The sequence below is a fragment of the Mugil cephalus genome, chromosome 21 (genome assembly GCF_022458985.1).
Source record: "Mugil cephalus isolate CIBA_MC_2020 chromosome 21, CIBA_Mcephalus_1.1, whole genome shotgun sequence".
Classification (NCBI taxonomy): Eukaryota; Metazoa; Chordata; class Actinopteri; order Mugiliformes; family Mugilidae; genus Mugil; species Mugil cephalus.
In genome coordinates this window covers 13173782-13186500 of record NC_061790.1, presented here as the reverse complement: position 1 = coordinate 13186500, position 12719 = coordinate 13173782, and the positions used below count along the sequence as shown (strand labels likewise).

General features: G+C 42.7%; 1 protein-coding gene and 1 long non-coding RNA gene across 2 annotated transcripts; both read right to left on the bottom strand.

Moving 5' to 3' along the window:
• Positions 1-216: 216 nt before the first annotated feature.
• LOC124999318 lies at positions 217-3047 on the bottom strand. Its single transcript, XR_007111184.1, has 3 exons — positions 1457-3047; positions 962-1129; positions 217-841 (listed from the first exon to the last, which is right to left on the bottom strand). It is a non-coding gene; the product is annotated as an uncharacterized LOC124999318 (long non-coding RNA).
• A 4151-nt stretch (positions 3048-7198) lies between these two features.
• Positions 7199-8655, bottom strand: LOC124999560 (thyroxine 5-deiodinase-like). The gene has a single exon (XM_047574542.1). It carries the CDS (start codon positions 8547-8549, stop codon positions 7746-7748), a length of 804 nt encoding a protein of 267 aa, XP_047430498.1. The 5' UTR covers positions 8550-8655; the 3' UTR covers positions 7199-7745.
• Positions 8656-12719: the final 4064 nt, after the last annotated feature.

Here is a 12719-nt window from a genome sequence, read left to right as displayed (position 1 = left end):
GTGTGTATACGTGTGCACAAAATGTCCAATGCATACATTTCAACCTAATTTTATATATATATATAAATTTTATTTACTCTTGTATGATGTTCCAAATGCAACCTTCAGCAAAGCTCCCCAACTTTTACAAACTGATCCACAATTCAGAAGGTACGTCAATCACAGCGAGAGGAGGCTGCTTTGGAGACATGCTAAAAAGTAATTAGAGCAACGAGAACAGACAGGAAAACATAGGAGGCCGATGATGCAGACAATAATTTAGGAATGGAAACTACATGAATTATTCACTTAAGTTTCTTTTCTTTTCTTTTTTTTTCTTTTTTTTATTATGGAAAAAAATGTCAGTCTGGCAGCCAGTCACTCTGCATATCACCTCAGCATGGCATCTGTATCCTGGTTGCCATGGAAATGTGGTTGCTATGAGATCAATTTATCTGGAGATCTGGCGGTTGCAGATGTCACTGGGTGCTGCTCTCAATAACAAAGCCTTGGTCAAATTACAGACTGTTAAGGCTTACAGTCGTTTCTTATTCAGACTCCAAGTGAAAGAGCAGATTTGAATCAAGAAACAATGCGTCAAGAACATTTCGATACTTCGCCGTTGCGACGTCACCATCCCTCTGAAACGACAATGCAAATCGACAGCCTTAAGTAGTCCGTATATCAGATGAATACCATGAGATGCCAGCCTCGCTCTTCCCTCCCATCCCGTTCCACTTCAGAGTGTGGTTGCTGCACGGTGCAGCGAGGGCCCCGTGTGACGCATGTCTCCGCACCCTTGACATGTGCATCTGTTCGGAAGTGGGAATACCACCTACTATCTTTCCTGCAGTTTCTATCTCTGAGTGGAATATGAACATTACTGCATTATTAATCCATCTTCTGTATTTATAAAAACTGAGGAAATGTGAATCCTTTTAATGTTCTTGTAATTATAGTAGTTTTAAAGTCTTTAACATACCAGGTCCGAGCGCTTCCCTTTAGTAATGACTCCTCCTGACACTTCCCACCTGTTGCCTCTGAGCAGGAGCTGAGCTCTATTAAGGTGGTAAAGATGTGGGGAAAGTTCTGATGGAGCAGCCTGTAGGTACAGCATTGCCCAAACCGAGAGGCCATGAGGAGAACAACGCTATGTGGCAGAGACAAATACATTTATGAAGTTTCATGCATTTACCTATTTTGCTTTTATCAGTTTTATCGTACGTATTCCCTCTAGAATGATCGTATCAGAATATACGTCTGTTAATACGGCCTTTGGATTTCATTTGTGGTGTGCCAGGGCTTAATAAACTCCCTGGGGTCTGGAGTCCGGATCACCAACCTTCTCCGGCAAATATTTTGCGGGCGGAAAAAGTTTGGACTGGCATCCAGATCATAATCCTTATCCAATTAACAAAAATCTATTGTTGATCGGGTTATGAAAGACAAAGCCTGTGCCTGTCTTAATAATACTTACCCAATTATTACTTCATTATTTCGTCTGAAAGCCGTTCAAGGTACCAGCAAGCTGGCTAGCTAGCTTGTTTAGCAATTGTTCACTATTTGATGCAAGAAACCTTGACCTTGAAAAAACAAAAAACAAAAACACATTTCTCTTTTTATTTTTGATGTTTACATGTTATGATGTTATGAAATGTCAGAGAAAACTTGACTACATGATTAAATTACAACATATCACTTATCATCCACCTCCACACGAACACTTCCCAACTCGTGAACTCGGACCTTGGCACATTTTCCACTTTTGAGGCTGTGAAAAGCACAACAGGGGATTGTTCTCGTGGACTTTTCCCATACACAGTCGGATATGCTCGAGCTTGTCACCAGGTGAGCCAGGCAACGGACTGGGGCCCAGGACAAAAGCCTAAGGGCTGACAAATTTCAGACTTCAGCAGTGACACCTTTCGATACATCCAATGCCCTCATCTTTTTCTCATGTTTTTGTATTTCCTGCGTTACGTTACCTGGATGTTAGGCTCGCTAATCTGTTAGCCTCGATCTTCTTCTAGACAACAATGGTTGGCTAGCAACAGTGTTCACGATTTACAGCTGATGTAACCCGCCTGCCAACCAGTTTTTATACACAACCCATGTTGTAAGCACAAACACACGAGTTCCATTTGAAGTCTGCGTTAATTTTTTGTTAAAAACAATAGCTTATTTTCTCAGTTGCACAGCCAGTCCAAAACCACCCCAATGCAGAAGAACTAGCAATAACATTTGGTATCTCACATGCAAGCCATTGCCTGTAGTTTTATTGACCAACTGCATCTAAGGACTAATCTTTATATCTTCTTAATATGTATCTAGAGCAGACATGCAACAGGAATCTCTTCAAAATCAGTAAAGCATCAGAAAGAATCACAGCTCGTTAAAATGTAGATATCTTTCAGTGAAAATTTGACATAACCATCAATAAATCTCATGTACTTGTCACTAACCTTTTGATATGAGCTCATATCAGAGTCAAACACCAATATAGTGCCATTTCCTCTCACTTCCCCACAGGAAATGACTAGTCACTGCTTCTATGATTTATTTAATCTTATTATTATTGCTTATCCATGTATGTAATTTATGAAATAGACTCAAATCCCTGTTGTGATATTCTCTCGTCCTTTCTGGTTATTATTAGCATAGTATATGTTGCCTCCCCCAGTTTTATCGTTTGTGCAGTTCTATACACTATATGAGACTCCAGGTGCAGGTGCGTCATCCGGCTCGTGTCTCACAGCTGTAGACGCCGCTGTATATGACAGTTCACGTGCTTTTGGAACAAGGGGAACTTGTCCCGGATAAACAGCCAAATTCCTGCTTTCAGGCTTCCACCGAATCCAAAACGTACGTGATAGAAGTTATCCCAGAGGGCTGCTGAGGTCAGGTCTAGAACGGTAAACTGTGTCATAGAGTGTCTTTCCACTTGGCTACACTGTCCCATGGTTACAAACCTTGTTTTCTACATCATATGACTTCAAGAGCTTGCAGCTAAATGGAAAGTCATGGGATTCACTAGATGAAGAGATATCATTTCAGGAAGGCATTTTATCTCCTGCTAAACTCGAATTTTCTTCAAATAAGAATGAGAATTCTGTGTCATGAAGCGTAAATACAGTATGCATTTTTGACAAGTGGCTTGTCAGTGCTTAAGACAGAGCAGTAGGTGGCGCTATAATTGTCGCACCAAAATCTATAGAATGTGACCCTTGTTATTATCTCACATAGGGCAGAGACATCAAATGACATCAACTTAAAGGTACAGTGCAGAACATTTGTCTCCCCCTTCTGGCAGTGAGGGTAATTATACAAACGCGTTCAGTTGCATGCATTTTTTTGTGTTTGGTGTTTGTTCTCATTCACTTTCTTTTTTCAACTGTAATTCTTCCTGTAAATGTGAACTAATGAATGAAGGCTTTATTTCGAACGTGAGAAAACACACACATGCAAAAAAAAAAATTATAAAATCTAAATAGTCAAAACTACAAAACGATGTTACCATGACATGTCCCAAAGGATGTAGGAAGAAGCGTATGCTTATTTACTCTAACCCCTTCTCCTTTCTCAGTAATCAACGATCTGTTCTTTTTGATTCACAGTTTAAAATGTATGTACCAACACCTCATCACATAGATATTTACATATATACATTTTTACAGATAAAAGAAACTAAGTTATATAAATAAACCAGTGAATAAATAATCTGTGAAAACACCTAGTGATCGTCCATGCCCTTTATCCTCCTTGTACATCTGGAGAATCAGAAACCTTCCCTGAATGCTTTCTGGTTTTTGTTTCATTTTTACTGTCTCTCACTGTCTGCCAGTGGTGGTGAATCATAAAACCTTACTCACGTCTGTAACTGTCACAGGCCAATTTAAAACTTTACTATATTGCAAGATACGCTGAGATATACCTGGTGTTGATTATCTTAATTAGTATTGTAGGGACTCTTTTTGCCAAAGAATCTTGAAGCAACTGAATCTAAATTGCAATTGTTTATATTTAAAAGACCTGCACTACAGCTACATTAGACATGAAATATGTTCATACTCACTATTAATCGACAATGCTATGTATTCTATGGAAATAAAGAATAAAATCCTATATCGACACACTAATGGATAAACACTTTTTACTACGTTTTATTAGTGATCATTTAAAGCTGAATATTTTTGTTTTCCGGCCACTGGGGGGCAGCACAAAAAGCTGTAAACCCACCAATGACATGCATAACACTTTCTTTCTGTCGTTGATAGGCGAAAAAGTTGTCCATTACCACAGAACTTTTGTCTGGAAACCTGCTGTGCCTGAAAGACAACGCTGATTAAAGATTTAGAAAGGAACTGAGACGGTGAAACTACAAGTCATAAAATCAAAACAGTGAGCTGAAAGACAGAGAAATACAGCTAAGGAGACCTGTGATAAATTTGATCTTTCCTTACATAATGTCATTTGATCTAATGTTTATCCAAACCACCGATTAGTGCTGTTTTAAGTTAGGACATTAAGTGTGCTTTAGCAAAAACTAATGCACTGAGAGTTGGAATGGAGGATGCAGTAGAACTTTGGATTAAAACATATTGCGATGTCACATGTTAACAAATGAGCAGCAACATGGCCAAAACATTTAATCTCAAATTGCAAATAATTGATCTATTAGAGTTCTAGGTTGCCTCTCCTGCCGGAATTTCCAAATAGGCTACAAGACGGCTTATGAGCTGGGACCATTCTGTGTGTTATTCAATAGTTAGTAACTTGATTTAACCAGGAAATGCCTCACTGAGATTAAAACCCTTTTGTGTGCTTGCCAAGGCAGCAAAGAAATTGATTGGACTAAATCAAATCAGATTTCATAATCCTCTAAATGTCTAAACAAGGATATTTTTGCTCCTCCTGCCCGGTGCCTGTTTGTCTGTTGCTGTTTACTTTCTTCCAATACAGCAGAGATTTTGTTTCGTAAGTATTAAACTTTTAGATGAAAATATGATATAATGAGTGATGAAAAGAGGTGCGCTGTGCTTTTAAAACCCGATTAATCCGCTAGTAATGGCAAAGTACAAGTTAATTCAATTTGGGATGATTTAGCAAAGCAAATATGTTGAGAAGTTTGATTGACGGACAGATGACAGAGTCTGCTTTTAACAGAATGCAGTGGAAATGCAACACGGTGGAGTTCTCGGGTTAAAATATCTTAAACTGATAAGCGATAGTGTTAAAATTCGCCACAGTGTTGAGCCATGACAGACATTTCGTGCACAACAGTGCAACTGTTCTTCCAGAGCGAAGTGTCACCGCAGCGCGCTCTAAAGAAAAAAGTGCCCTCGGATTCCCGGAATAGTATAGGATTCCAGAGGAATTCAGGGAAAGAAACGAGGACAGTAGTAAATGTGAGAGGTGGACAGTCGGTTTTGCCAAAGGCAGGGTGGCACAGACTACATGCGGCAGACGCAGGTCGGTCACATTTTGTGACTCACGAGCTGCTGTTAATCCACAATCGGTGCACTGTGCACCTCTGTAGGACAAACATCACCTTTAGACCTGTCTTAAATCCCAAATGCCTGACATTCATGTGTATTTAGCGCATTAGCTCAGAGGTGAATCAAGAAATCTGCACTGCAGGGACTGAAAATGAACTCTCACGGACGTCTGATCTGACAGGGGTTGAAACTCGCTTATTCCAAGACACGCAGGGAGGCTACGTAACGCCTCAGCGTTGAGCACAACGTGGATCTTGAAAGACCGCCTTGACTGTCACAGCACCACTTGGCACGGTGGAAAAAGAAAAAAAAAAAGATTCCCTGGCAGACAGTGCTGTCTGACGCAGACAGCGACGTGATCTGATAAAACTCCACAGTGTGTCATCACCGTTTAAACCCTCTGTCTTATGCAGCCATCCGTTATCTGTCCCTCAGCTGTTACATGAAACAGGAGTGTTCTCCATCAGTCAATTTGCCAGATAAGACCAAATCTAGCCTCCTCAAGAAACGCGGGTGCGGAACATGGTTGAGTTTAGCTGCCCAACTTAAAAGTTTTCTCTAATCACATGGCATTTTTTTTTTCCTCCGCTGTGTTTTCTAGAATCTGAATAACCTGTCCAGACAGATGTTTTCCAGCAGAAAATCTGAGGTTTGATGTTTGACGGTGATAGCCTTGTTTTTTTTTCTTTACACTTATCAGTCAATCAACGGTCACCAGTGCCACTGTAAAAAAAAAAATGTTGCTGATAGACTACGCTTCTTCTCTGACTTTACCACTCTTCTCACTAGAGAGACCTGCAACTTGTTCTAACAGGGAGCTTTAAAGAGGCTTCTCTTTAGAGACAATGACGGTAAAAGACGAAGATGCGTGTCAGTCCCTCCTCTTTTGAGTTCATGCTCACAGCGCGCTCCACTAATGCCTGAGGACGCGGCACATACATGTCGTGATATAATGAGAACCAAGTGAGGCATGAGAGAACCTGAATACATTATAACCACACAGTAGAAAGTGGGGCCACATGGGATCCGCAGTATTCACATTGCTCTCTAATCCTAATTATGTGCGACACCGCGCGTATGTCTGGGAGAGCGAAAATGAGAGAGATTTGAGGAATAACGAGAAAGTGAGAAAGAGACAGACAGATTAAGGATTCTGCATCACACCACCTTAACCGGCTCTGCTCCCCTCCTGCCTGATTCACTTAGACAAGCTTGTTCAGTTAACAAAAAAGGGAAACATTAGATTTTCCTACAGTTTTTTGTGGTACTTTGCACTCTTGTGTATCGGTTCCTCTTCGAAGTCAGGACTATCTGCACTGGCTTGACTCTAATTAGGGCCAAGAAGGGGAATATTTAAATTTGATAAAGGGAATAATTCATATGAACATTTCTCCCAAATATCTGGGCCTCATCTGTGAAATCCGGGACCTTTTCTGACCTTTGAGTTTTTTACTTGATTCCTGATAAAGTCTCTTTTCCCACACACAAAACAAAGTGTCCTGGATGCCTCACCGGTCCTCCAGGGGAATTAATGGGGACAACAGCTAGATGAGCAATCATGTGAAGCTCAGTTCAAGCTAACTGTGAAACATCTCCAAGCTGCTTTGGTGAACGCCAAATTAAATGACAAATTTCCCAAAAATGGCCAAACAAAACCCACAACTTTCAGGTGTTCCTTTTTTTTCTCCTTCTCCTTCTTCTTCTATTTTTCACAGCCGACAGCATTTCTCCGTGCGTGATCTGACATTTATTAAAAACATTTGTTCAGTTACATTGTTTCAACGTTACATTGTTTTACGGTCGATCGTCCAGGAAGGCGCTCTGCTAATATGGACCCTCTGCCGGCGTCAGGAACATCAGTGTCGGTTTTCTGGATGCGCCTTTTAAAAACCGAACTTCACAGAGACACCGGAGTGAGATAGGAGCAGGGACGCGCGCTCACGCACACTCACACGCACACGCACACACATCTGTATTGTAGAAAAATAGAGTGACGACCAATTGAATCCAGTTTCAACCGATTCAAGACTTTTCCATACAAAATAAAATAGAATAAAATAAAGAATTAATTAAAGACAAGCACAATGCAGTAACAGCCTACGTCTACATGACTTTAGGCTATTTGTCAAAGAGTCCTGAATATTTTTATGCATGAGAAACAACATCATGTGCCGTGTGTGAACATCTTAATAGCAGCATCTGAATATTTTTGCGCGGTGGGTTGCACACTAAAGCAGAATGGGCAGAGGAGGCCGGCCAGTTCAGCATCAACTACACATGAAGCACCGCTGTTTGGGAATTCACCAGATCGTTCCTGTATTGCTCCAGCCAGTTCCTAAGCTCTGAGATCCGGTATCCCTCTGGACCTCTGCCCCCCTGGTACACCACTCTCTCATCCCTCACGATGTAAAGTCGCTCAAAGTAGGCTCCGTACGCGGCGTTGGACGAGTTGTCCATATTATCCACCACCACGTTGCCCCCGGGCACCTCGGTGAGCATCAGCTGAGCGGCTCTCAGCCTGTCCTCCAGACAGCGGTGTTTGGGGATCTGATACGGCGCGTCTGAGCTCACCCAGCCGTCCGAAGGATGCGCCTCCTCGATATATACAACTAAAAAGTCCGCAATGTCTGCGTACTGGCTCACGACGCGCTGAAACGCCGCCAGGCGCGTCATGAATGGCGGTCAGGAGCAGCTGCCAAAGTTAAGAATGAGCGGTCTCTTCCCTTTCATACAGTCCAGAATCCGGACCCGCCTCCGCTCCTGGACCAGCACCACCTCGGTGTTGGGCGCAGTGTGCCCAAGGTGCGCAGATTTGAGAAAGTCCAGTTTCTGGCCGTACCACACGGCCCTCAGAGACGCCAGTGTGAACATCTTGTTAGAGTCGGAGACGCACACCGGCGGGTCGTCCTGGCCGTCCTGCCTCTCTCCCATTTTCAGAAGCACTTTTTTCCTGATGCACAAGAAATCCAGGAACCACAGCATGACGGCGGCCAGGAGGAACCGGGGCAGCAGCATCAGGCACAGGGCTGTGTGTTTCAGCGCCCTCGCCATTTGGACACCGCCGGAGTCGTCCATCACCTCTTCCCCTGCCGACAGGACGAGACTGTGCCGGCGAAAGAGATAACTAGTATTTAGTCACCTTTACCCATCGGAGAAAACTATCTGACGCACGCATGCACTCTTTTTATAGGTACAGCAGTATTTGAATAATGGAAAAAAACACGCCTCTGGTACCCGCACCGCCCACTCACATGGTGGGGATGATTACCTCCCGTCAACTCTGGGCTTCAAAGATCCAGAAAGAGAGAGAGAAGGGGAGAGAGCGAGAGCGAGGGAGGGGAGGGAGGGTGAGGGTGCCCAAAACAGCCTGAATGACGCTGTTTTCCTCGGTCCGCACGTGTAGATAAAACATGACAGTTCATGTCTGTGTTTGTGCATCGTAGTGAGAGACTCTCACTTGTTTTAGCCGGACCCACAGAGGGTTCTTGAAGTCTGTAGGAACCTTTGACTTCCCTTCATTCTGCCTGCGAACTCGCCTCTGCCCCTGATGGGCGCAGGGGCATCTGCCGCCACTAGGAGGCGCCGGATTCAAACACACCGCCCAGGCTGGATGAGTCACACCGAGCAACTAGGAGCCCCTGAACACCTTGTCAGGAACAGACGGCAGAATAAACCTGCCACCACCACTAGTCCCAAAACTGAAATATATCCTCTTTAAGTCTGTATGCCCGTTTTATATTCAAGATTCTACACGTTCCGCATCTTCCCACCCCTCACCTCAACTACTGTTCATGCTCAATCGAGCGGAAGAAATTGATCATTTGTTCAGAACATTTTGTCTCACACCTTTCATTTCTTTACTGTAATAAATGCATGTTTTTTAAAAAATACACACTCAATGAGGCTGTTGCCACGTTCAGGCTCATCCTGTCTGCAAAGCAGCAAGAAGTGAACCCTGATCACTCATTCACCCCCAGGATCCTTATCCCTGACACCACAGTTGCAGCAACCCCCCTTCCTCTGTATGTGCTTTTTAAACCTCTTTCTTCCTCTCTCCATGTCAATTATCTCCTTGTGCCTCCCCCTCCTCTGACAAACAGACTTATCGTCTGAAAGTGGCCTTGGTATAAGTGTCCATCAAAGAAATGAAGTGTGTGTAAGTAATGTAGTGTAATGTGGTTGATGCTGTTGACCCTCACAGTAAAATACAGAGATGTAGTAGGGGTTGAGGAGTAGAGGGGATTTATATTGTACTGTATATAAGTGAGGAAAGTTGCATCTCAAAGGATCAATGGAGAGAGAAAAGAGAGGAGGCAACATTTGAGGAGTGAAACTGCCTGGACTGCCATAAAAGCAGTATAAAAACTACATTTTGGCACAAATTAAAAAAATAGATAACATGTTGCAATTGAGCCGACAAATCAAACTCGTCCCTTGTTTCAAAGAACATCTCAGAACATATATTTGTGATATATATATATATATACATATATATGTGTGTGAAAAGCAAGAAAGTTCTTTAGTTGCGAATGCATGAACTGTACTGCAAAAAGTTAAATTAACATATGTGTATTTTTATAATGTGTCTCAAAGGAACCAGTCTTTTCTCTCATCAAAGTTATCTAGTTCGTGGTGGACGTACCATGTTTACTTCAGACGCCTCTTACGCACCCATTTGTGTCATACGTACTTAAAGACAATCAGTGGTCCGTGGTTCACCGTGAGCAGTGCAGCAAAGGCCGACATGTCAGATAAAGCTAGACACAACCAGTGATAATTAAGGAGAAATAAAAGAAGATAGAACGCGTTAATCAGTGATTGTTTTGTTTTGTTTTTTTTGTTGTTTTTTTAGCTTTTCGCGGGCTTTATGCTAAGCTAAGCTAACTGGCTGCATGCAGTATACACGGCTTAATAATTAAAGGAGAAGCATGGTAAAGGATTTTCCTCATCCACGCTGAGTCTAAGGCTAATTATGTTTTTTGCACACACATTAACACTGTTTGCAATGTGTCAAGTCAGCTCTGCTTTTTTAAAATGTATTCCTTATTTTGTTCATATGCATACATATTTAACATGAGCCAACTATTAACCTAGTGAGGGGAAGTTGCAGGTCAAGGTGGATAATTAGTACATTTGCTTACCAAGCTTGTTTTAAACTGGTCTGGTGGTCGGACTGTTCCTCATCATAGGGTTAGGGTTAGGGGCATCAGTATCGGTTCACTACTGGTAAAATTGACCAGATCAGATGTCAGAGGGAACGGAAAGTAACATCTCATACCATCCTTTACCCTAAACCACCTTGTTAATGCTTAGCCAAACCCTGACCGACAGGCTGTAAGGTCAGACACAAAAGAACAGCATGTGTCATGTGAACAGTAACCAGAACACAAGCGAGACATGTCAGCCGTGTATTTTAAGCAATGCAAGTGTTTTGAAGGGACCTCAACACATCCAGACCAGACAAAATGAATAAGTAACAGCTTAGTTGTTCAAGGGAGATCGAGATATGGTATCTGATAAGTCTTGGCAGACACTCAAGGTTGCATTATGAGTATTATGAGTATTTGCTTATTTAGTTTGGATCATAATGCAAGGAGTGGTGCCAGTTTCCGTTTCAAATAAACACTTTCACTTGCTCATTTCTGTCTGAAGTGTCCCCCCCCCCCCCCCCCAACACAACTTATCAGCACATCTCCAGTCAAAATACACTCCAGCTCTCAGACAAAAAAAAAAAAAAACAACTCTCCAAGATACTGTACTAGGCTGTTTTTAGCCAACCTCATACTCCTGAATTAAATTTGACACTTTAACTACCAGATTCTCCACTCTGGCTTCCAAGGTTTCTCTTTCAAGGTGAGACGAGAAGCCTTGTCGTCTGAAGCGTGCCGCCTGATAACAGGAGTTGCACAAGGCTCCTCTAGTGGGGCGTCTTCTCTTTTCCCTCTGCACAAGTAAACAAATGCCACCATGACCACTTTGAATCTGGTCTGGCATTTTGGCCATCGCCATTTTTCAGCAGACGCAAGAAACTAGCAAAACTAGCAACTGAGATCTTATGCTCATTCGGAAAAAGTCTGTTTCCCGACTCAATTACATTCTGAGTAAGTATAGCTACAATGTTGCATTTGACCCTGGTTCGGTTCAGTCCGGACAAAGTTCAAACGAGCCCTCAACACTACATGCTTGCACGCAGTTTTGTGATTGGTCATAATTTCGCAGGAAATTGGATTTCGGGAAATCAGGAAATAATCTAATCGAAAATGGAGCATCAGCACTGGCATTTATTGCTGTTCTGTGGCCTGCGCACCAGAAGGCACGCTGCTGCTGCCAGACACCTCTGAAAGAGAAGACGCCCTCTGGGGGCATACAACAATCTGTTCAGTGTTTGGTTGAATAATTATAAACGTTGAAACAGTAGGCCGTATTTGTCCCTGGGTAATGTGTTCTCACTGCAAACTAACTGCTATTTCCTCCAGGACAGAATGCTAGCACTGTGTTCCCACCAGTCCAAATAAACTGACGTAGAGGATGTAGATGTAGACGGACAACAACCAAGGGGTGAAAGCATATTAAATCAGGTGAAAATTAAAGTAATTTCCTATTAGATTTCTACACAATCAGGCGAATAGCTCCAGTAGACTCGCCCCCTGCTGGACATTAGTGAGAATGCGTATTAAAATCATTTCCGCTAGCTTGACTTTTCAGACTCAGGGGCTATGTTCACTACTTTCTCCTTTTCTTTCCCACTTTTCTTGTCATTTTTCTTCAATCTGACACCGGAGGCATACATCTACAGTGCATGGCTGACATCTCAGAGTAGAAGGCAAGGCACCACCTAAAGCTCAACCGAGGTGAGACTGAGCTGGCGTTCTGTTTCGCCATCTCATAGCTCAGAGGAGCTTTATTTCAGTCAAGGCTATTTTCTGTTGTGGCTGCATGGTGGTGGAAAGAGCTCCCCGCTCTCAATTCAGGACAGACTCCAGTCTCTGCCTCCGCAGTAAATAGCCAGCTTCATAGACGACAGCACTTGTATGCCAAAAAGGTCATGTGATGATATTCCTGCCATATTAATGATTTACCAATGAACAGACAATGAAGAAATGCAAGCAAACAATATTCAAGTTGAAATTGTCCTTAAATGTGAACAATGAACTTCCCAGAATTACACCTGCAATCACAGCGCAGACATCCAGGCTGACAGGGGGCACCTGGAACCGTTTAGCAGCAGCTGCACTGGAGGCCTCT